The 26,544-nt window shown below is 33.1% G+C and overlaps 1 protein-coding gene and 1 long non-coding RNA gene across 4 annotated transcripts in view; both read right to left on the bottom strand.

The window, feature by feature from the left end:
* Nucleotides 1–3,839: 3,839 nt before the first annotated feature.
* LOC127730912 (glycylpeptide N-tetradecanoyltransferase 2-like) overlaps nt 3,840–26,544 on the bottom strand; it is a 35,695-nt gene continuing 12,990 nt past the window's right edge. For both annotated transcript variants that reach the window (XM_052239531.1, XM_052239532.1), the window contains exons 4-13: nt 25,645–25,775; nt 19,294–19,385; nt 17,567–17,683; nt 16,977–17,147; nt 16,311–16,419; nt 14,542–14,613; nt 13,240–13,338; nt 8,217–8,381; nt 7,355–7,492; nt 3,840–6,879 (exon numbers count right to left, since the gene is read on the bottom strand). In XM_052239531.1, the coding sequence (XP_052095491.1) occupies nt 6,859–6,879; nt 7,355–7,492; nt 8,217–8,381; nt 13,240–13,338; nt 14,542–14,613; nt 16,311–16,419; nt 16,977–17,147; nt 17,567–17,683; nt 19,294–19,385; nt 25,645–25,775 (1,115 nt within the window). In that variant the 3' untranslated portion in view covers nt 3,840–6,858. The remainder of the gene's footprint in view (nt 6,880–7,354; nt 7,493–8,216; nt 8,382–13,239; nt 13,339–14,541; nt 14,614–16,310; nt 16,420–16,976; nt 17,148–17,566; nt 17,684–19,293; nt 19,386–25,644; nt 25,776–26,544) is intronic.
* On the bottom strand, nt 17,690–19,168 carry LOC127730918 (uncharacterized). 2 transcript variants are annotated; one of them, XR_007995369.1, is made up of 3 exons: nt 18,779–19,168; nt 18,384–18,434; nt 17,690–18,141 (listed from the first exon to the last, which is right to left on the bottom strand). It is a non-coding gene; the product is annotated as an uncharacterized LOC127730918 (long non-coding RNA). The 2 variants fall into 2 exon arrangements; XR_007995368.1 differs by having other exon boundaries at nt 18,830–19,168.

Here is a 26,544-nt window from a genome sequence, read left to right as displayed (position 1 = left end):
ACGAAAAAAAATGAGAAAATTGATTATTTGAGTGAATTTTCCAAGTCCAAGGACCATAACTCTGCCATGATCATTAGACCGGAACAAAATTCGAACTTGATTTGTAACTTGTCATGATAAAACTATATACCAATCATCAAATCAATATCTTCAAGCATGACAAAAAAAATTTATAGCATTTGTTTGAGGCAAACTAAAGTTAGAGAACGGAAACAAAAAATTTAGCAATTTTTCCATTTGTAAAGGGGCATAACTCTAGAACAATAAAAGTGACACCTCCAAAATTCAAACTTGATCTGTATTTTGTGGTAATAAGCATTGTGTATAAGTTTCATAGCATTTGGTAGAGGCAAACTTAAGTTAGAGAACGCCAAAGAAAAATTCAGCATATTTCCATTTGTAAAGGGGCATAACTCTAAAACGGTTAAAGTGACGCCACCAAAATTCAAACTTGATCTGTATTTTGTGGTAATAAGCATTGTATACAAATTTCATAACATTTGGTTGAGGCACTCTAAAGTTAGAGAACGGAAAACAACTTTGGGACGTACGGATGGACGTACAGAAGGACAAGGGTAAAACTTAATGGCCCCTCTGCTACTGCGGGGGCATAAAAAAGAGCTGAAAACTGATTATTTGAGTGAATTTTCTACGTTCAAGGACCATAAGTCTACACAAATAGGTCAGACCGGAACAAGATTCGAACTTGATCTGAAACTTGTCATGATAAAACAGTACACCAAATATCAAATCAATATCTTCAAGCAGAGGAAAAAGTGTGGAAAACTGATTTGCCGGACTGATGGATGGACAGACAGACAGACAGACAGACGTAGTGCAAACCTAAAGTCCCCTTCGACTTTGTCAGTAGGGGACTAAAAATGGGGAATGTGTCCATGGGTCCATTGCATATAACGTTATAAAGGAACATAACTCAAGAACTGTAAAAGTGACGCTACCCAAATTTGTACTTGATCTGAGTTTTGTGGTAATAAGCATTGTTTATAAGTTTCATAACATTTAGTTCAGGTAAACTTAGGTAAGAGAACGGAAACGAAAAATTCAGCAATTTTTCCATTTGTAAAGGGGCACAACTCTAGAACGGTAAAAGTGACGCCACCAAAATTAAAACTTGATCTGTGTTTTGTAGTAATTAGCATTGTGTATAAGTTTCATTTGGTTGAGGCAAACTAAAGTTAGAGAACGGAAACCAATTTTGGGACGTACAGACGGATAAGGGTAAAACTTTATGCCCCCTCCACTACGGCGGGGGCATAAAAAAATAAACAAGCATCAGTAGGGTATTGCATTTGCGATACAATGTCCCCTATCGTCTGAAACACTGGATTAGTTTACTCTTATATTGGACTAGCATTTATAGTTAAGGTCTGGTGAATTTACAATTTACAGGAGGGGACTAAAAATCAAATCAATACATTCAGGCATTACAGATAAAAAGTGCAACTATTTTCCATCAATTAACCATGTTAAATGGCCACAACTTCCACAAAATAAGCTCAACCAATATTCAATCAAGCAATTTTCTATGAACTAGGACCTAGATTGCCAATATATACTTTTTTTTTCATTCTACAAAAATCACTGAACCGAAATGAAGTGAAACTTCTAATTTCTTCTGATAAATAACTAGAGGCTCTCAAGAGCCTGTGTCGCTCACCTGATTCTACTTTGGTTTTGGAAATCATGTTAAAATAGATTAAAATCATAACAGATACCCTAATAATGAGTGAGGCCAAATTTGGTTTAATACTGGCCCTGTAATTTAATAAAAAATCCTGATGGCCATCTTGAACAGTAAATCAGCTTCAAAGTAACAACACTTCATCAGCACCTCATAAGAAACATTTATGCCATGTTTGGTTTCATTCCATTCAGCGCACCTCTAGAAGAAGCATTTTAAAATGAAAGAATATGTATGTCTTTCCAATAGGGTCTTATGGTAAAGGAAGTCCCCCGCAGGCGGCCATCGTGGATGAAGGATCAGCTTCAAAGTAACAACACTTAGTCAGCACCTCATAAGGAACATTCATGCCATGTTTGGTTTCAATCCATTCAGTGGTTCTCTAAAAGAAGACATTTGTATTTATTGTCCATAGGGTCCTTTGTTAAACACTGTCCCCAGCTGGTGGCCATCTTGGATGATGGATCGGCTTCAAAGTAACAACACTTGGTCAGCACTTCATAAGAAACATTCATGCCATGTTTGGTTTCATTCCATTCAGTGATTCTCTAAAAGAAGACATTCGTATGTATTTCCCATAGGGTCCTATGTTAAACTAAGTCCCCCGCTGGCAGCCATCTTGGATGATGGATCAGCTTTAAAGTAACAACACTTGGTCAGCAGCTCAAAAGGAACATTCATGCCATGTTTGGTTTCATTCCATTCAATGGTTCTTTAAAAGAACACATTTGTATGTATTTCCCATAGGGTCCTATGTTAAACTAAGTCCCCCGCTGGCGGCCATCTTGGAAGATTGATCGGCTTCAAAGTAACAACACTTGGTCAACACCTCATAAGGAAGATTCATGTCATGTTTGGTTTCATTCCATTCAGTGGTTCTCTAAAAGAAGACATTTGTATGTATTTCCCATAGGGTCCTATGTTAAACTAAGTCTCCTGCTGGCGGCCATCTTGGATGATGGATCGGCTTCAAAGTAACAACACTTGGTCAGCACTTCCTAAGGAACATTCATGCCATGTTTGGTTTCATTCCATTCAGTGGTTGTCTAAAGGAAGACATTTGTAAATATTTCCCATAGGGTCCTATGTTAAACTAAGTCCCCCGCAGGCGGCCATCTTGGATTATGGATCAGCTTCAAAGTAACAACACTTGGTCAGCACCTCATAAGAAACATTCATGCCATGTTTGGTTTTATTCTATTCAGTGGTTCTCTAAAAGAAGACATTTGTATGTATTTCCCATAGGGTCCTATGTTAAACTAAGTCCCCCGCAGGCGGCCATCTTGGATGATGGATCAACTGCAAAGTAACAACACTTGGTCAGCACCTCATAAGGAACATTCATGTCATGTTTGGTTTCATTCCATTCAGTGGTTCCCTAAAAGAAGACATTTGTATGTATTTCCCATAGGGTCCTATGTTAAACTAAGTCCCCCGCTGGTGGCCATTTTGGATGATGGATCGGCTTCAAAGTAACAACACTTGGTCAGTACCTCATAAGGAACATTCATGCCATGTTTGGTTTCATTCCATTCAGTGGTTCTCTAGAAGAAGTTCAAAATGTAAAAAGTTAACAACGACGACGACGGACGCCAAGTGATGAGAAAAGCTCACTTGGCCCTTCGGCCAGGTGAGCTAAAAATAAAATGATGTGGTATGATTGCAATTGAGAGAAATGTCCACCAGAGACCAATGGGTGGGGATGAAAACAACTACTGTAAGGGTCACTTAACAACCTTCGTAACTTTATAACCTACGTTACTTTACAACCTTCGTAACTTTAAAACCTTCATAACTTTACAACCTACGTAACTTAACAACCTACGTAACTTTACAACCTTCATAACTTTACAACCTTCATAACTATACAACCTTCATAACTATACAACCTTCGTAACTTTACAACCTTCGTATCTATATGCTAAATACCCAGTCAATTGATTCAGGCATTATAAAAGAAAGAAGAGAAAACTGATATTTTCAAACAATTTTCTATGTCCAAGGGCCACAAATTCATTTAAAATATCTCGACCATAAGTGGCTAAAATTGATATTCACTGACTTTATTTACTCAAGGTCAAATGGAACACTTGATAGACATCTGTCAAGTATAGGAACATAAAAAGAAATCAGTAAATATAAATAATTATTTATTTTGCAGTTTGACATGATAAATTTGATGCTCTTTAAATCAATAAATAAAATGACATGAGCTATCTACAAAAGTACAGAATAATATAAAATGTTGTGCTCTCTCTCTTCCATTTTAAGAATGGTCTCTCAGGTACTACAAAACATTGCCAATATAAGTTTTTTTTTTAGGTTATAGAAACTCAATCAAACACATTCTGCATTGCTAATGACATCATAATTAATTCTCTTAGAAGTACAAGTCAAACACAGTTACATCAAATGCTCTCAACATTGCACATAGTGACAGCAGGTTTATATCTGATCATTTCCTTGGGTGTTGAAATTATAATTGTCTTTTAATTTTATATTTATCATTCTGTCAGCGAAAAAAAGGAGATTTTGGCTCTAAATTTTTAATAATTGGTGATTTTGTTGGCCAAGTATTTCCTCAGGCCAGACCAACCCCTTGTTATTATTAAAAATGTTTTAGTAATGAAATCAATACTTGATCTATGAGTTATTGTTTGTTAGCTATGCTTTCGATCTATTATGCAAACTTGACATTAGGAGACTTTCAAAAACATTCTAGAAATGATAGAAATAAATTATAGTATATATAAAACTCACATAACAAAGTAAAAGCGAAAGTAATATCAGTTTTAACTGTCTTTCACTGTCACTAACATTCAAAGATAAAACAATACAAAACAAACAAAAGAATATGTTACTACAAGTTGTACTGAAAGATTTACTCATTTACTTTGTGGAATACAAATTTCTTATTAAACAAAATATATTTTTTGATACATTGGAAATTTTATTATTATTTTCATTGTCAAATAATATGCCCTTAAGAAAACTAATTATCAGTAAATCCATGTTAAAAATCCTGATTTTAATTGAAAATAAGAGAAAAACAAGAAATTTAAACATATCAAACTTAATTTAAAAACATTCAAAAATCAAAATGCACACCTAAGCCATGCAGGAATAAAAAAATGCACAACATTTGGTTTTTATGTCTTGGCACATGACTGATATCACTGAAAATGAGTGTAAATGAGCTAACACACCATACAAGCATCATGAGCATTACTTCCATTAAATGAACATTACAGATGTCAATCATTCGATACTATTGGTGGTTCATTTGGAAATTATTTGCCTTCCTTAACTAAATCTATGATCAAGGAAGTTTGCAGACCACTTTTTAAAAGAACAAGGTTCCAAAATTGTTGTTACATACTGAAAGATATTTGCCTAAGAAATAAGTTTACTGGAAAAAATACGTCTATGGACTTGTTTTTGAGAAAAATTTGGTGGGAAACATTTCTAATTTGTTATTTATTTTTTAAAGACATTTTTTCACTTTAAATTTTTTCAGATATAACAAGAAATTAACTAGATTTTGCTGCAATGTATTTAATGAAATTATGGGAAAAAAGTTAGGCTACTGGACAAAATTTTCTAATGCTATCAATCTAAAATGTCCAGAGGATTTTAAAATAATGAGAATAAGATTAACAACATGAGCTTGCTAAAACTCTCACATGTAAAGGTTGAAGTAATCCTGACCTCTTTGTAAAGATCAAAGAAATCCTGACCTCACATGTACAGTTCAAAGTAATCCTCACCTCAATGTACATGAAGTAAAGGTCAAAGAAATACTGATCTCAAATGTCAAGGTCAAAGAATTACTGATCTCACATGTAAAGGGCAAAGAATTACTGATCTCACATGTTAAGGTCAAAGAATAACTGATCTCACATTGTAAAGGTCAAAGAATTGCTGATCTCACATGTAAAGAGTGACCATAGTAATACTGTATTAAACTTAGTAACCTTGGCAAATAAACAGGAACTGTTTCCAAAATGTCAAAATGCCAATGTAATACTGTAAATTCAGAAATTATTGCGTGCATTTCTGAAGAATGGACAACAATGCGAAATTAATTATTGCGATTTCAGGAAAATCTACATAAAGATATATGTATCAAATTCTAAATGTGAGTTCTTATTGTTGCAATACTTATTCAGTTGCCTTATTCCTTTAATAAAACCCTCACAATAATTTCTGAATTTACAGTACTGTGGGTTTTTTTTATTTTCGTCTGTACCTGGATTGAGGAAAACTTGCATTTTCGTGGATGTTTGCTTTTGCAGTTTTCTGCATACAATCATATAACAAATATGTTACTTTGTTATTGAACATTTAAATTCGTGGTTTCCCTGTACCCTTGAAATCCACGAAAATTGTGTATCCAACGAATAATAATGAACCCACAGTAATTGGTCTTTTATCAAATTCTCATTATTTGAACACAGTGAATGGTAGCTTAGGAGTTTAATACATTTTAGTATTCTCCATACTATACATCATGGCACATAAAAATGACAAATGCTTTCATAATTAGAGTTTGTGAAGTTTTAAATAAAACCATTTACATCTGATATATGAGACACAAGACAAATTTATTACTATATGTATCACTAGTTCTATAATGCTTGCAAGTGATTGGTGACATGATTTGTAATGCTTAATACATACAAAACAATATTTCCTAAACAATTATCAATCTTGTACAACCATGACATATCTTAGTAATCTTTCAGTAATTATTCAATATAAAAGATATAAGGGGAGACTTCATTAATCCATTCAATGTAAAAGATGTAACAGGAGACTTCATTAATCTATTCAATAACTTTCCCTTTCTTCTCAGCAATACACTTGACTGTTTCTAACATCAGTAATAAAGCAAGTAATCACTTGTGAACAACTCTTATTCAAACATGATCACCTTTACTTCTTCACACAATTTCAATAGTAACTAACATTTTAATATCAGAATAAAAACAAACACAACACATTTTTCGTATCTCCTCTTTCACCTTTTCTTTCACATGTATTTTGAAGCAATGAAATGCACAACTGGTTTGATTCTGCAAGTAAATCAGATCTACTTCAGGAGTTCATGTTTTAAAGTTCTAAATCACAGGACATATGAGTTCTTCTGGTTAATGTTAATGAAGAACTAGACCAATCTACAATGAAAAACAAGATTAAGTCATTTCATTCAGTTTTTTTACCCGCTAACCATTGCCATTTTTACAAGGTTTAAAGGAACCCTTAACAAATTTGATTAAGTAAACGAGGTTATTTCATTTGAAAAAAAACCAAACAATTCTTTTAATTGACATTTCTGACTTATCGGAAATGTGTCGAGACAATAAAAAAATAAACATAACTTATCTAATATTCATTACTGCAATATTCTAAATAGATTAAAGTTTTCCCGTTTCAATGGTTTTACACTAGTAATTTTTGGGGCCCTTTATAGTTTACTGTTCGGTTTGAGCCAAGGCTCCGTGTTGAAGACCGTACTTTGACCTATAATGGTTTACTTTTTTAAATTTTGACTTGGATGGAGAGTTGTCTCATTGGCACTCATACCACATCTTCTTATATCTATAAATACTGTACTATGGACAGGGTCAACAAATGACTAAAAAATCTCACCTTTTCTGGATTCATCTGAGGACATTTCCAGTTATATAAATAGTATTGTAAGTTTCCATCTCCGATTCCAAACTTTAACTTCTCTAAAAACTGTTTGTTATCCATTAAATCTAAGGCATTAAAAACATCAAACCCCATCTAAAATAGAAACAGTATTATATTAAGGAAAGCCGAGTCATAATCCAATTAGTAAGCCATCTTAGAAAACTAGTAGTATGCAATTGTGTAAGAATAAAATATCTTATATATACAGTATTGAGATGCAAGATCAAAATTACAATAAATATGCACTGATTATTTGATTGATTGATTGCTTAACATCCAGTGACAAATATCAGTGATAATTTTGAAGTTTTATATAAATAATATCTTTTCATGTCATTCTGTGCCAAATACCAAGGTTTCAGGAATTTTATTAGATATCGATAAAAAAAATGGTGGATTCAAGCATGTAAATTTGAATAAAAACATTCAAAATATCTTCATATTCATGGAAAAATAAGTTGGTGATACGGTTTTCATATGAAACTGAAAGGAGTGGAACTCGAGGAATTCATTAATTCACCTTCTATCAGTGATACCAGTTACAAATGGATTTTGATTCTCATTTTGACTTTGGGTACTGAACAAATCTATTTTACATGGTAGTTAATTTAAAATGACCATTGATAATAGCTAAAATAATGATCCTTGCAAAAATGTAGTGAATATTGACAGATGAAAACGTGTTTATATAGAGATAACATTTAAGTGGGTCTGAAAGTGACCATTAGAAGCAGACAATCGCTGAATCAAGGTGATCTGTAAGAAAGATTAGACTGTACAGATTTTTTACTACTGCCACGTCTTGAAACAAACTTACTGTCTTAGCTATTATAAGAGCGTCCTGCATCAGGTCATACCATGGTGTCTTACCACTGACATTATAAAATGAGTAGGCAGCTTTCAACGTCTTATGAACAGGATGGTGGACTACAGTAGACGGTAGAGTATAAAAACTAACAAAGTCTGTCACCTCCCCATTTCTCTGAAAGTAAAAACATCAAAATTAACAACATACTATCATCAATTCATTGGAAAAACAACACTGGATTCAGTATTTCATTAGTAATATATGTAGTCTCCCTAGCAAATCATGTAAACATTGACAATCATGACCATTGCAAGAGTTATTGTCACCTACTGCAATGAAATGTATACTAGCTTGCACTTCAGACGAAAAAGTACAGCAAAACTTTCTGTATGTTTATTACAATAAAAGAAAATATATGTATCTTTAAAACATGGAACTGATGTGCAACAGGTAGAAATACAGAGTATGTCTAACCTTCATGCAGCTTGGTACTTAATAACTTCAAACCAGCAAGTTATGACATGCAGATAAGAAATTACTGTGACTTTACTGTTAGATTGCAATTCATTAATAAAATGCTTCGCTGGGCGCAGCTTGATACGACCGCAGAGGTCGAACCCTGAACAGTTGGGGCAAGTATGGACACAACATTCAAGCTTGATACAGCTCTGAATTTGGATTGTGATTAAATATTTGACACAGCATAGGTTTCTGACACAGAAAGAATGTGGTCTAAGAACTTCAATTTTTTTAATTTACCTATTATGGTCCAATGTCCAAAATCAAAATACATGGTTAGATTCAGCATATCAAAGAACCCCATATATTCAATTTTTGTTGAAATCAAACAAAGTTTAATTTTGGACCCCAACTTGGACAAACTTGAAAACTGGTCCCATAATCAAAAATCTAAACACATGTTTAGATTCAGCATATCAAAGTACCCGAAGAATTCAATTTTTGTTAAAATCAAACTAAGTTTAATTTTGGACCCTTTGGACCTTAATGTAGACAAATTTAAAAAACGGGTACCTAAATTAAAAATCTAAAAACACAGTTAGATTTGGCATATCAAAGAACCCCAATAATTCAATTTTTGATGAAATCAAACAAAGTTTAATTTTGGACCCTTTTGACCTCAATATGAACCAATTTGATAGCGGGCCCACAAATAAAAAATCTAAATACATGGTAAGATTCAGCATATCAAAGAACCCCATATATTCAATTTTTGTTGAAATCAAACAAAGTTTAATTTTGGACCCCAATTTGGACCAACTTGAAAACTGGGCCAAAAATCTAAAATCTAAATACATGTTTAGATTCAGCATATCAAAGAACCCCATATATTCAATTTTTGTTGAAATCAAACAAAGTTTAATTTTGGACCCCAACTTGGACCAACTTGAAAACTGGGCCCATAATCAAAAATCTAAACACATGTTTAGATTCAGCATATCAAAGAACCCTAAGAATTCAATTTTTGTTAAAATCAAACTAAGTTTAATTTTGGACCCTTTGGACCTTAATGTAGACAAATTTAAAAAACGGGACCCAAAATTAAAAATCTAAATACACGGTTAGATTCGGCATATCAAAGAACCCCAATAATTTAATTTTTGATGAAATCAAACAAAGTTTAATTTTGGACCCTTTGGACCTCAATGTGGACCAATTTAAAAACGGGGCCCAAAATCCAAAAACTTAATACACGGTTAGATTCAGCATATTAAAGAACCCCAAGAATTCAAGAATAAAACCCCATTGAAATTGATCAAGAAATAAGCAATTTATACGAAGTATCTTCTTTTGCACAATACTGTGCAATTGAATATTTCTTGCTATTGCGCAATACTGTACAATTGACAATTTCTTGCTATTGCGCAATATTGTGCTATTGGATATTTCTTGCTATTGCGCAATACTGTTAAATTGAAGATTTATTGCTTTTGCACAATACTGTGCAATTGAATATTTCTTGCTATTGCGCAATACTGTACAATTGACAATTTCTTGCTATTGCGCAATATTGTGCTATTGGATATTTCTTGCTATTGCGCAATACTGTTAAATTGAAGATTTCTTGCTATTGCGCAATACTGTGCAATTGAAGATTTCTTGCTATTGTGCAATACTGTGCAATTGAAAATTTCTTGCTATTGCACAATACTTATTATATAATAATTTACACATCCTGTTTGGTGTGTATCTCCTACCATATCATTATCATTTGCTTTTAAATATAAATCAGAAATAACCAACTTAAAATGGAAAATTTTAAAAGAAAAAAAAAAGGAAAAAAAGAAAAAAAAAAAAAAAAAAAATCCCCCCCCAATTTTTTGAACCCCCTTATGATTCATCACCCCCAAACTCAATCCCAGCCTTCCCTTTGTGGTATGGTACCTTGCAGTACAATTTCAGAGAGATCCATACACTTGAACACAAGTTATTGTCTGGAAACTAGAAAAATGCTTATTTTTGGCCCCTTTTTGGCCCCCAATTCCTAAAATTTTGAGGTAATTACCCCCAAACTCAATTCCAGCTTTCCCTTTGTGATATGGAACCTTGTAGTACAATTTCAGAAATATCCAAACACTTACACACAAGTTATTGTCATGAAACTAGAAAAATGCTTGTTTTTTGCCCCTTTTTTGGCCCCTAATTCCTAAAATTTTGAGGCAATTACCCCCAAAATCAATTACAGCCTTCCCTTTGTGATATGGAACCTTGTGGTACAATGTCAGAGAGATCCATACACTTACACACAAGTTATTGTCTGAAAGTTACAAAAATGCTTATTTTTGGCCCCTTTTTGGCCCCTAATTCCTTAACTGTTGGTACCATAACCCCCAAAATCAATCCCAACCTTCCTTTTGTGGTATTGAACCTTATGGTGAAATTTCATGGAGATCCATTCACTTAAACTAAAGTTAGAGTGCGAAAACCAATGTGTCTTCGGACGACGGCGGACGACGACGACGACGACGACGACGACGACGACAACGACGACGACGACGACGCCGACGCCAACGTCATACCAATATACGACCAAAAAATTTTTAATTTTTGCGGTCGTATAAAAATGGTAATAAGAAAAAGGTATATCTAAACATTTTGAGCTTTTTTGACCTTGTCAAATTCATCAAAGCACCATTTTCCATTTATCTAGGACCATAACTCCAGAACAACAAAAGTGAAAATCATCACTATCAAACTTGACCTCCATTATGTCATCTGTAACCGTGTAATAGAATTGGAAAAGCATCTGTTGAGTAGTTTACAAGTTATTGCACAGAAACAACATAAAGTGCCATTTTCAAGGACCATAACTTCTGAATAATAAATATTGTAAGGGGTTCCGTGGAACCCTGTGTCTCGCCTGCGATTGCTGCTGTCAGTGTAAAAGTGTAATGTTGACTTAAAAACGTTTAAACCCGCTGCAATTGTTTGCACCTGTCCTAAGTCAGGAATCTGATGTTCAGTAGTTGTCGTTTGTTGATGTGATCCATAAATGTTTCGCGTTTCTTGTTTTTTATATAGATTAGACCGTTGGTTTTCCCGTTTGAATGGTTTTACAGTAGTCATTTTTGGGGCCCTTTATAGCTTGCTGTTTAGTGTGAGCCAAGGCTCCGTGTTGAAGACCGTACTTTGACCTATAATGGTTTACTTTTATAAATTTTGACTTAGATGGAGAGTTGTCTCATTGGCACTCATACCACATCTTCTTATATCTATTAAAAAAGTGAGTCCATTTATCAGTAAAATACAGAATTTTTTTTAAATTCAAATGTTTTCTTTAGATGCTATTTTTTGGTCTTTAAGATTAGCTTCTGTCCAAGTTTCATAACAATCCAATGAAGGTTTACAAATTTATCATATGAAAAAAATTTAATCGCAGACTGTCTGTAAATGTTAACTGTAAAAAACTAAGTCAATCTATCAAAAAAATATATTTTCAAATGTTTGCTTCAGACATTATCTCTTAATCATTAAAAAGCCTCTGCCAAAGTTTCATAAAACTCTATGAAGGTTTGACAAAGTAATTGAACTCTAGACTGTATCTACTTGTTAATTGTAAAAAAAACTAAGTTCATTTATCAGTAAAATACGGAAAAATTAAAATAAATATTTTAAAAATTTTGTTCTGGATAGTCTTCTGGTCATAAACAAGATTCTGTCCAAACTTCATAAAAACTCCATTTAGGATTGACAAAGTTATAGATGTCTAAAAAAACTTTCACCACAGGACTGAACCTAAATGTTGACGCCGTCGCCGACAGAATCTAGGATCGCTATGTCTCACTTTTTGCAGGCTCGACAAAAAGTGAAATTCATCAATATTAATCTTGACTTTCATTTTTGTTAAGTAACAATATATCAAAATTTGAAAAGCATTGGTTAAAGGGTTAATACGTAATTGCAAGGAAGTTTTGGCAGCTGCCCAACATACCTCCCCATTTTAATAATATTAATTTTTCCGTCAGAAAACCCAGTTAAAATGCTTTATATTAACCTAAGCCATCAGACTACTCCTTATTAAAGTTATTGTCCTAAAATAAACATTTTTGAAAATTGTTTGTGTTTTGCCTATTATCTCTTAGGATCATTCAAGACATATTTGGTTGAAATGAATCCAGTTTCGGAGTAGAAGATTTCATTAAAAGTTTACCACAAAGGACGCCAATTGATGGCAATATCTCACATTGCCCATAGGACCAGTTGAGCTAAAATGCAATAGAAAGAGGATGTTAGCATAATAGCGTTTGATGTATATAATAATAATAAAAAAAAAGATCCAGTGAAGTCCATTGGTTGGTGTTAAGAGTTGAGAAATTCAAGTAGAAAATATTTGCTTCAATTTAAGAAGAAATGGCAAAGTACATGATTTTGCTAATTGTTTACATAAACAAATAGAAAGATGCTGCAAATACAACAGTTTCAAATTAAAAATATCAGGCTGTGGGATAATGCAAACAAACAATACTTATTAAATGTCTTGGTTTAGATCAACGGCTAAAATCTTCTTTATTACCTCAACTACAAAAGAATCAATTATTCCAGGTCGTGGTATAAACCAATGTCTAAATTCTTCTTCTGTAAATAAAGGTGCCAAATCAAACTTCAGTAAATACTGCAAAAGAAATTATATTGTATATCAATATAACTTGTAGTAAATATTTCATGATTAGGGTTTAGTTTAAACATATTTTATTTGCATAAACACAAATTGGATAAGACACAAGTCAAACAGACTTATGAAGTCTTTTCCATATCATGTTTAGGTCTTTATACATAGACAAAACAATCTAATAAAAAACAACAATTTCTAGTTTATGCTTGTGTGTGTTAAACAGTGTTTACATGGTGTTTCAGATTTCCAACGAAAGTACTATTTTCAGGAATAATATTTTTTTTACAACTATAAGGTATCATAAATTAGTCAAAACTTTTACTAATTTGGGTAAAAAACAGGGAATAAGTGTGAAAGTATGAATCATTTACTCTGAAGTAAAATTGAGAATGGAAATGGGGAATGTGTCAAAGAGACAACAACCTGACCAAAGAACAGAAAACAGCCGAAGGCCACCAATGGGTCTTCAACACAGCGAGAAAATCCTGCATCCGGAGACGGGCTTCAGCTGGCCACTAAACAAAAATGTGTACTAGTTCAATGAAAATGGACGTCACACCAAACTCCAAATCATATAAATGAACTAAAATAAAAAACATACAAGACTAACAAAGGCCAAAAGCTGCCGACATCAGATAATAAGATGGCATGATTTCATTGCAGGCTGAGTACTTTGAGCTTGATTTCAGTAATGTGAGCACTCTATAGACAGGAAATTGATATGCAACCAGTAGGAAAATATATCACTGCTTAAAAGACTGGATGTATGCATTGTATAGCATTACAAACAGCTGCCTATACTTGTGTGTAGGACAGCATGAGTGCATATCAGTAGGTTAAGTAGTTTGCTGTAAGTATCTACAAGCACTCTATATTTCACTATATAGTTTAGAATTGTTTTGTTTGTACCAGTGTGTTTTGTTGTCTTTATACTAGTATTTGAGTTAAATGCTTCTAAATTTATCTTTATTGTATGTTCCTTGTTTTGTTTACACTGTTTAACATTAAAAGGGAGGGGGTTGAAATATCATAAAATCAACCCTACCACATGTTAGTTTATTTAAGTCCACTGCCATAATTTCATATTTTTTAAATAGGCTACACTTTTCTATGTCATACAAATTTAAGCTAAAAAGGATGCTTTAAATGATTAAACAAAACTGTCAAATAAACATTACATACAAAACTTCTATTATTACTTACTTTTTTCAAACATTTATAAGCTTCCGGAACATCTGTAGGTGTGAACTTCCTAAAACCTGGAGTTTTGGGTGCCTGAAAGATAAAAAGTTTAATTCAAATATGTATCCCAAAGCCAAACAACTGTGATTATGTTTACAAAAACACTATTGAATATCTTGTCACAACAAATTTTTATTTTATATTTGGATATCATCAATCTCTTTTTTACAAACATTAATTACTTAATTTAATAATCTTGAAGAGGGATATCTTTTCAAGATAATATTCACAAAATGTTTTGTCTAACAGTGTTTCATTTCATTCTTTTTGTGGAAAAATATTGGCTAATTAGTCTGGTTTCCAATGCCTGTTCATTTATTTAATTACTTTTACAAACAGGATTTTTCACCAACTTACCTTTGTAAACTACAGACTAAAGACCCTGTATGTCTTACCTACATGTATGCCCAATATCAATGATGGCCTTATGCAGCCCAGTTACCCCTTTTCAGTCTTAGTTCTACAGTAATTAACCAAGTTCTTTACAGAATTTTTCAAAAAAATAATTCCCTGCATTTTAAAATTGGACAAAACTAAGAATTAGATCTGGCTAAAGTGGTAGTTGCCTTTATCAGCTGATTGGAATGAAAGAGGTATGTTTAAATAGACATGTGGCATCATTACTGCCATTATATTAGATAAACAGCATTGTGTTCTAAATTTTTTAGGGTTTTTCGATAGTTTTCTGAGTTTCACTAGGGTCAAAATTGAAAAAAAGAGAAATCTGAAAATCTCATCAATTAAAATTAATAATTGCCTATTGAAGAAGTGTGTCGCTTACAGTCTTCAGATAATATCAGCAGAAATTGCTAGGTTCATGTTTTGATATTGGAAATCCCCACAAAAAAAAAGAAATTGAAAAAAAACCTGGTGCACAACTTCATGTCCTGTGGTAGAATATGTGCAAGTTTTTCCAATTCTATATAAAGTTATATTTCAACAAGTTGTAGATAACCATTAAGTGTGACTCAGACAACAATGACACAGACAATGCTATGTATGACTCAGGGACAACAAATAGTTATCCCTAAGTGTGGCTTGCTTTGTCAAGTGACACAATATATATTGGAAACCAATCTCTTATGGTAAATAACTTACATAAGGTAACTTGTTAAGCTTTAATTAACTTACAGGTAACTTGTAAAGCTTTAATTAACTTACATCAAGTAACTTGTAAAGCTTTAATTAACTTACATCAAGTAACTTGTAAAGCTTTAATTAACTTACAGGTAACTTGTAAAGCTTTATTTAACCCACAGGTAACTTGTAATGCTTTAAAAACTAACACCTTAACTTGTAAAGCTTTAATTAACTTACATCAGGTAACTTGTAAAGCTTTAATTAACTTACATCAGGTAACATGTAAAGCTTTAATTAACTTACATCAGGTAACTTGTAAAGCTTTAATTAACTTACAGGTAACTTGTGAAGCTTTAATTAACTTACATCAGGTAACTTGTAAAGCTTTAATTAACTTACAGGTAACTTGTGAGCTTTAATTAACTTACATCAGGTAACTTGTAAAGCTTTAATTAACTTACAGGTTACTTGTAAAGCTTTAATTAACTTACAGGTAACTTGTAAAGCTTTAAAAACTAACACCTTAACTTGTAAATGTTTAATCAACTTACATCAGGTAACTTGTAAAGCTTTAATTAACTTACATCAGGTACCTTGTAAAGCTTTAATTAACTTACATCAGGTAACTTGTAAAGCTTTAATTAACTTACATCAGGTAACTTGTAAAGCTTTAATGTTCTTTGCATTGTCATATTCCTACTTAAATGTGAAAATTTGACTTCAATTAATTTCCTAGGATTTAATGATCTATGCCAATATCTGAAAAATAAAAAAAGAATGTTAAGTCACCTGATAAACATCAAAACACTTACGAAAAATTTCATTCTGTAAATATCATTTCAATAATATATTATATTCTTAAGGTAACCTAACAATGACTTGTCTTTATTTCGTGTTTGTAGTCATGTGATTTTCAGTAGTTGTCGTTTGTTGATGTGGTTCATAAGTGTTTCTCGTTTTTCATATAGATTAGACCGTTGGTTTTCCCGTTTGTATGGTTTTACACTAGTAATTTTTGGGGCCCTTTATAGCTTACTGTTCGGTGTGAGCCAAGGCTCCGTGTTGAAGACCGTACTTTGACCTATAATGGTTTACGTTTTTAAATTTTGACTTGGATGGAGAGTTGTCTCATTGGCACTCATACCACATCTTCTTATATCTATGTAGAAGATGAAGCGGAGTATCAGAATGTTTATCTTCTTTCCAATCTTTTTTTTATAATTAGTCAAAGGTTATAACATAAACATCATGTGTTTATCGTGTTTAATCAAATACTGAAGTGCATGTTGAAAAAGTAAAAATAGAATTGTACTGACCTACAACATGCCACAGGTTTTGGTAATACTACACCAGCTGTGTAAACAGCTTGAAATAACCCATGTGTATGTACACGTCTTGTAATCTCTCTAATCAACACTGGCGCCACTCTTTTTGATCGTAACTTCTTGTGAACACACAAAAAATTGATTTCTACTAAATGTTTTGTTCTAAAAATATAAACAAGATGTCAAGATGTAGGAATGTATTTCAATGATTAATGATGATATTCTGTGGTTTTAATTCAAATATTTGACAAATATTTCGAAAAAAGATCTCAAATCTAATAAGTAGATTTAGGCAAATGTAATAATTTTTCTAACTTCAGTTTTCCTGAAACTATCAGTATGACACAGAGAGGCATATGGTTTATGGTCTGGAATGATTTTGTTCAACACACTAATCTAAAAAGTACTTATTTTATCATCAAACATGACGTGCATATTAGGTTTTGTAAACATCTTAACCAAGTATTGTGTATCTTTAGTCTAAAAGTCTCTAAACTAGTCAAATATGTCTAACTTCCCTTTACACCAATATCTGACTTAAAATTTCATGGATAAAAATTCTTTATTTCAAATGCATTTACCTTTCATATATTTTAATATTTGCTGGAACAGCACTGATAAATCCTACAAGTTTTGCACTCTTCATAGCTCGTACACCACAATGCCAATCTTTTCTCCAACCAGGTGGCTGTAATGCCCTGTAACATGAAAACAATCAGTTTTTAAAATGCCCTCTTTAATAAGGTAGACATAACATCTTTTTTTATAATTCTAGCAAAATATTTTTTTAAGGGGAAATTATGACAAAATGTTACCCCTAGGCAAACTGGGGTGGGGCGTTATTTACACAAGGATATTTAACCAATCAGATTGCAAGATTCTTGCTTCGTAAGAAATAATATATTATTTGTGTATTCTGGTGAGTAATCAAACCTTAGCATGTAATCCCTGCTGACTGTTGTAGGAATTCTTGTGTAATCAAACCTTAACATGTAATCCCTGCTGACTGTTGTAGGAATTGCTGACTGTTGTAGGAATTCTTGTGTAGTCAAACCTTAGCATGTAATCCCTGCTGACTGTTGTAGGAATTCTTGTGTAATCAAACTTTAACATGTAATCCCTGCTGACTGTTGTAGGAATTCTCGTGTAATCAAACCTTAACATGTAATCCCTGCTGACTATTGTAGGAATTCTTGTGTAATCAAACCTTATCATGTAATCCCTGATGACTGTTGTAGGAATTGCTGACTGTTGTAGGAATTCTTGTGAAATCAAACCTTAGCATATAATCCCTGCTGACTGTTGTAGGAATTATTGTGTAATCAAACCTTATCATGTAATCCCTGCTGACTGTTGTAGGAATTGCTGACTGTTGTAGGAATTCTTGTGTAGTCAAACCTTAGCATGTAATCCCTGCTGACTGTTGTAGGAATTCTTGTGTAATCAAACCTTATCATGTAATCCCTGCTGACTGTTGTAGGAATTCTTGTGTAATCAAACTTTAACAAGTAATCCCTGCTGACTGTTGTAGGAATTCTCGTGTAATCAAACCTTAACATGTAATCCCTGCTGACTGTTGTTGGAATTCTTGTGTAATCAAACCTTATCATGTAATCCCTGCTGACTGTTGTAGGAATTGCTGACTGTTGTAGGAATTCTTGTGTAATCAAACCTTAACATGTAATCCCTGCTGACTGTTGTAGGAATTATTGTGTAATCAAACCTTATCATGTAATCCCTGCTGACTGTTGTAGGAATTGCTGACTGTTGTAGGAATTCTTGTGTAGTCAAACCTTAGCATGTAATCCCTGCTGACTGTTGTAGGAATTCTTGTGTAAACAAACCTTAACATGTAATCCCTGCTGACTGTTGTAGGAATTCTTGTGTAATCAAACCTTAGCATGTAATCCCTGCTGACTGTTGTAGGAATTCTTGTGCAATCAAACCTTAGCATGTAATCCCTGCTGACTGTTGTAGGAATTCTTGTGTAATCAAACCTTAACATGTAATCCCTGCTGACTGTTGTAGGAATTCTTGTGCAATCAAACCTTAGCATGTAATCCCTGCTGACTGTTGTAGGAATTCTTGTGTAATCAAACCTCAGCATGTAATCCCTGCTGACTGTTGTAGGAATTCTTGTGTAATCAAACCTAACAAGTTTGTTCTTATAACAACAAACATGTTTTTTACTATTTACCACTGTAAGAATTCCGGAAAGTCATCAAACCATAGCATGTTATCCCTGCTTTCAGTTGTAAGAATTTTTATATAATTAACTAATTAAAACTTACATGATATATCTACTTACCATTGTAAGAATTCTGGTGAGTAATCAAATCTAAACATGTTGTCGTCATCTTCTACATAATTTTCATTCAGTAATGTGTACAGCTCTTTTAACTGTTAAAAACAATCAGAAATTATCCATTTAAATGTGATCACCAAAAATAATTCACAGATACCAAGGTCATATAATTTAAATAATGAAACCGCTTTAGAGCATATGCAGGGAGGACGTCAATATTTCAAGGTATGTATATTCATTTCCTCTCTCTAAATATACTGGAAACTCAAAGAAGTATTATGTATGTATTATCATCAATCATAAGGATCAATCAAAGTGTAAAACAAAATTTGAATTTTTCACACAAAATAAAATTCTTCTACAATCTGTGTTAGTATATCCTTTGTCACAAAGTACATTCTAACCTTAGTTTATCTTCTCTCACTTTCATATATTTTTCACTTGCTTTGAGCCGTCCTGAACATGCATGAAATATTTGCCACTGGACGTTAAGCAAATAACAATGAATTAATTACTTGCTCTGAGTGTACCAGTCGCACATAATCTTATACAGAATGGCTCTCAATTCTATGTCTATATCGTGATTGTTATCTAATTTTATTGATGTACTGCACATGCTGTATAAACTGTCAAAATCTAAAAAAAGATTTTTATTTAGAATGGCTCTCAATTCTATGTCTATATTGTGATTGTTATCTAATTTTATTGATATACTGTATATATGGTCACAAAATCAGAAGAGCAATAAGGTGACGAATTGCAGCAAAATAATTCATGTATTTTAAGCAAAAAGATATGATTTTACAAACATTTTTCTTTTAAACTGGTTTGTTTTAGTGGCTTTTAATTTGTATACATGCATTTTAGGTAATCCTTTCAAAGGCAGGGATGTAAACATGAAATTTATAAAACGACTTTCACAAACTTTGAAAACAACATACGGTTTTGATATCTTAATGTTATTTTGATTTACAGCTTTATTATTTATATACAAGAGACTGTCAGATTGACAGCAAACCAGATTTCCTGCATGAAAATGATATTTGCAAATCTGAACCCCCAAACAGGATCAAGAAAAAATAAATTGCTTCGCTTATCGCAGCTGAATATGACCGCAGAGGTCCAATCCTGAACAGTTGGGGCAAAAATGGACACAATATTCGCGATTGATATAGGTCTGAATTTGGATTGTAATTAAATATTTGACACATAATAGGTTTCTGACACATAATAACTGTAGTCAAAGAACTTAGAATTGGTTATGTAATTTCAATGTTTTGCTTTGGTGCAATACACTATGCTGTTGCCTGTTGCGAACTTACACCCCCCCCCCCCCCCCCAAAAAAAAAAGACAAAAATTACCCCCCCCCCCCCCCCCCTTTTTTTTGCATTTGTGCAATACACTATGCTGTTTGGACTTGACACCCTCCCCACCCCCCCACCCCCATTTTTCCTTCAAGATATGGTCATGATCTCAATTCAAATTTCCAATAGAGTTTGCAACCATAATTACCCATTTAAATACATCATAAAAGTCTTAAAATAGAAAATGACATACATAATCATGGCTAAAATTAATATTCCTTAATCAGCATTTTTAAATAGTAACTTCTAAAAATAAATTGACAGCTAATCACCTCAAGACAATACAACATTTCTTTATACATAATTTAAAAGCAGTGTAAGGGAGGTAATCCAAACATAACATTGTACTTTTTTTTAATTGTCCATTAACCAGGAAACCCTTGTTTTTTCCCCCTTTTTTTGCCCCTAATTCCTAAACGGTTTGAGCCATAACCCCCCAAAGACAATCCTAACCATCCCTTTGTGGTATGGAAACTTGTGGTATAATTTCAGAGAGATCCATACACCATTCCACAAAATATTGACTGGAAACTAGAAAAAAGCTTATTTGGGCCCCTTTTTGGCCCCTAATTCCTAAACTGTTAGAACTATAACCCCCAAAAATCAATCCCAACCTTCCTTTTGTGGTTATAAAACTTGTGTTTAAATTTCATAGATTTCTATGTACATTTACTAAAGTTATTGTCCAGAAACCAAATGTCTTCGGACAACGCTGACGACGACGACATACCAATATACGACTTTGCGGTCATATAAAAACTAAATGAATTTTTGTAGGGTTCAGAAATGGAAAGGCCAAAATCAATCTTAGTATCACTTTTAGTTTCTTAAAGGTCTACAACATAACAACGATAAAAGTTCAAATCTTAAAAATCGAACTTGACCTTCACTTCATCACACGAAACAATTTATCTAAATTTGAAAAGATTTCGTCAAAGCATTTTCAAGTTATTGCACAGACAACGCTGTATGTATCACTTTTCACTATTTGAAGGTCTACAACTCAACAACGATAAAAGCTAAAATCATGAAAATCAAACTTGACCTTCATTTAGTCACAGGAAACAACATATCTAAATTTAAAAAGATTTCGTCTAAGCGTTTCCAAGTTATTGCATGGACAACATTCTAAGTATCACTTTTCGCTACCTAAAGGACAACTCAAAAACAATAAAAGCTAAATCGTGAAAATCAAACTTGACCTTCATTTAGTCACAGGAAACATAGCGTTTTCAAGTTATTGAACAGACACTGTTTGGCAGCCGGCGTACATCACCAACTAATAACAGATATTTTCCTTCAGAAATCCAGTTGAAAATGCCAGGATATGGAGATGCGATAAGGCAGTGCATATACATTGTAGTGTAGTAGTTAAAACTAGATGTGTCAGAACGACACAAATGGCCCCTCTTGAAGACATTTTTTGGAATGGAAATTTGAGAACGAGAGTCCATATAACTGTTGTTTTCACAAATCATGTTATTTCGGCACAAATCAGTTGAGCAGAACCAAATGTAAACTCAATCTGTAACTCATCATAGTAGCCTCACAAACTAACAAGCATTCTGAGAGTATTGCATTGCAATACATAGTCCTCTACCGGTTAAAAATTCATTGTACTAGAACAAAATGCTAACTTGATCTGTAACTTGTCATGGTGTAAACTATATAACAAATATTAAGTCAATATCTTCAAGCATGATGAAAAAAAGTGTGGAAAACTGATTATTTAAGTGAATTTTCTAAGTGCAAGGACCATAACTCTGCATACAAATAATCAGACCAGAACAAAATTCAAACTTGATCTGTAACTTGTCATGATAAAACTACATACCATTTATCAAATCAATATCTTAAAGCATGACAAAAAAAAAGAGTGCGGAAAACTGAATATTTGAGTGAATTTTCTAAGTCCAAGGACCATTACTCTGCACAAAATCATCAGACCAGAACAAAATTCAAACTTAATCTGTAACTTGTCATGATAAAACTATATACCAATTATAAAATAAATATCTTCAAGCATGACAAAAAAAGACAGACGGAGTGCAAACCTAAAGTCCCCTTTGACTTCGTCGGTAGGGGACTAAAAATCAGCTCAACATTAGAAGGCATTTAGAAATAAAGTCTGTATAACTGTTATTTTCACGAATTTTCAAAATCCAAAGCTCGTAATTTCGGCAAAAGACAGTGAAACAAAACCACACCTAAACTCGATCTGTAACTCATCATTGTAGACTCAAATACTAAAAATCAGCTCAATATGTGAAGGCCTTTAGAAAAAAGTCTTTATAACTGTTGTTCCCGAATGACTGAATGACCGATTAGGGTAAAACTATATCAGGGTTATATTTTGCGAAAAAATAAAAATTGTTGCGATTAAAATTTATTATTGGCGAAAGAAATATAACAGTTCGACTTTGACCATCTTGTTTACTTTTTTCAGGTTACTCAGAATTTTTCCCTGATCAGACAATTCAGGGAATTCACCTTGAACTCGTTAGGATTTTGATTAAAAATCAATCATCAGCTGATTGCATTTTATAGCTATCAGTAACAATGGACCAATTAATAAAGGGGTTGATTGTATTGTTTAGTGAAATAGTGTGGTAAATTAGCGTCACATGTATGTCAACTAAAGGATTAATTTACAACTTTACTAGAAATGATGCACATGTTTGAAGCATAGTTTTACGTTTCCTCTTTTCTTTTTTTTTTACGATGGCCTAGAAAAGAAACTATTGTTTAGATGAAAATTGTTCAAAAATAAGAACAAGAGTGCACACGCTGAAATGTCTCGCCTGCTTTACTGACCATTAATTTTATGTTGACAGTCCTAAATATAAGCTTTACCACAAGTATCACATAAACTTAACATTATCCAAAAAAATGAGGTCAAGGTCAGATAAACTAAACCGGAAATACATGTACACCTTACAATCATTCCATACACCAAATATAGTTGACATATTACTGATAATTTCTAAGAAAAAACTTAACATTGACCAATGAACCATGAAAATGAGGTCAAGATCAGATGAACCATGCCAGACAGACATGTACATCTTACAATCAACCTATGCATAAAATATAGTTGACCTATAGCTTACAGTAGCTAAGAAACAAACTTAACCATGAAAAGTTAACATTGACCAATGAACCATGAAAATGAGGTCAAGGTCAGATAATACCTGCCACACAGACATATACATCTTACAATCATTCCATACACTAAAAACAGTTGACCTATTGCTTATAGTCTAAGAAAAACAGACCAAAACACAAAAACTTAACACTGAGCAATGAACCGTGAAAATGAGGTCAAGGTCAAATAAAATCTGCCAGACTGACATGTACATCGTAAAATATTTCCATACACCAACTATAGTTGACCTATTGCATATAGTATTAGAAATAAATGGGGAATGGGACACAGGTGATGCCCCTGCTTGCATATCATATAAAATTATAAAGGGACATAACTGAAGAACGGTAAAAGTGACACTACCCAAATTTGTACTTGATCTGAGTTTTGTGGTAAAAAGTATTGTGTATAAGTTTCATAACATTTGGTTGAGGCAAACTAAAGTTAGAGAACGGAAACGAAAAATTTGGCAATTTTTCCATTTGTAAAGGGACATAACTCTAGAACAGTTAAAGTGACACCACTAAAATTCACACTTGATCTGTGTTTTGTGGTAATAAGCATTGTGTATAAGTTTCATAACATTTGGTTGAGGCAAACTAAAGTTATAGAACGGAAACCTACTTTGGGACGTACGAACAGACAAGGGTAAAACTTAATGTCCCCTCCGCTATGGTGGGGGCATAAAAAAGACCATAACACAAAAACTTAACTTAAACGACTGAACCATGAAAATGAGGTCAAGGACAGATGACTACTGCCAGTTGGACATGTTCACCTTACAATCATTCTATACACCAAATATAGTAGAGCTATTGCTTATAGTATCTTAGATGATATGGACTTGACCACAAAAACTTAACCTTGTTCAGCGATCCATGAAATGAGGTCGAGGTTAGATGAAAACTGTCTGACAGCCATGAGGACCTTGCAAGGTAAGCATATACTAAATAGAGTTATCCTATTACTCATAATAAAAGAGAAATAAGCATTACAAAAAATCTGAACTTTTTTTTCAAGTAGTCACTGAAAAATGAAATAATGTCAATGACCATGGACATATGACAGACGGACACTTCATAACATAAGGCATCTAGATACAAAGTATGAAGCATCCAGGTCTTCCACCTTCTAAAATATAAAGCTTTTAAGAAGTTAGTTAATGCCACCTCCAGATCACTATATCCCTATGTCAAGCTTTCTCCGACAGAAGTCGCAGGCTCGACAAAAATCTCTGCCTTTAAACTTTATCCTTTCAACTGTGACAGAAATAATTGTTTTGAAGTGGGTACTTTACAATCGTTTTAGCACACATGTTTGAAGCATAGTTTTACGTCCCAACTTTCCCTTTCAACAATGGTCCGGAAAGGAAAACTGCTGTTATGAAGATATATTCAAAAGTAAGAAAAATCTCTGACTTTAGTCTTGATCCTTCAACAAGACAGGAAGTATCCCATAAACTTAATGAAGACGAATCCCACATTCCCAGAAGTAAAAACTTCTATATTGCAATTTTACAGTTTCTATTAAAATGCAAATGTTTATTATTATTTGGAAGTGTTTATTTATTACAATGTTGATTAAAAAATAGATATGTAGAATTATAATAAATAACAATGTGGCAAACTGTTTTTTTTTTCCTTAGAAAGAAGGAAAATTTTTAACAAAAAATATGTTAATATAAGTTGGCGAAAAATATATTGTTCTGGCTAACGAGGTGGTGAAAAAAAAATTGATCCTGTATATGGCAAAAACCACTTTGTGGGCCATAAAAACACTTCTCTCAGTAACACATGAAATTTATATAAATGTATTAATTTTCCTTGTACTCTGGCATATCTTACAATTAAAGGATCGTTGAGATCTAGAGTATCCCACTGGAAACCTCCTGGTAATGAGTAAGGATCCTGTCGGATTTCCTCATGTGGTTTGTCAATTTCAATCTCTTGGTTTTCTGAGGCCTGGATTTTCTCATCTAAAAAAGGATATACATGTATACAAACATCGCAGAGTTTTTGCAAAAACTAAGGATAAGAGATGGGAATATCCTTACTTGGCACTAAAAATGAACAGTAATTCAAAATCTGACAAAAGAAAATATTGAGATTAAAGCAAAAAAAAATTAATGGGGAACGTGTCCAAGGGACACAGATGATGCCCCCCCCTTGCATATAACGTTATAAAGGGACAAAACTCAAGAACTGTAAAAGTGACACTATCCAAAGTTGTACATGATCTGAGTCTTGTGGTAATAAGCATTGTGTATAAGTTTCATAACATTAATTTGACGCCAACTTAAGTTAGAGAACGGAATTGAAAAATTCAGCAATTTTTCCATTTGTAAAGGGTTATAACTCTAGAACAGTAAAAGTGACATCTCCAAAATTCGTACCTGATCTGTGTTTTGTGATATTAAGCATTGCATATAATTTTTATAAAATTTGGTTGAGACAAACTAAAGTTAGAGAACGGAAACGAAAAAATTCAGCAATTTTTCCAATTGTAAAGGGGCATAACACTAGAACGGTAAAAGTGATTCCACCAAAATTCAAACTTGATCTGTGTTTTGTGGTAATAAGCATAGTGTATAAGTTTCATAACATTTGGCTAAGGCAAACTAAAGTTAGAGAACGGAAACCAATTTTTGGATGTACGGACGGACGGATGGACGTACAGACGGACAAGGGTAAAACTTAATGCCCCCTCGGCTACGGCGGGGGCAGAAATATGCTCAATGCTTTATG

Source organism: Mytilus californianus, unplaced genomic scaffold (assembly GCF_021869535.1).
Source record: "Mytilus californianus isolate M0D057914Y unplaced genomic scaffold, xbMytCali1.0.p SCAF_2, whole genome shotgun sequence".
NCBI lineage: Eukaryota > Metazoa > Mollusca > Bivalvia > Mytilida > Mytilidae > Mytilus > Mytilus californianus.
The sequence above is the reverse complement of the archived record's forward strand: the minus strand, read 5'-3'. Positions and strand labels throughout refer to the sequence as shown.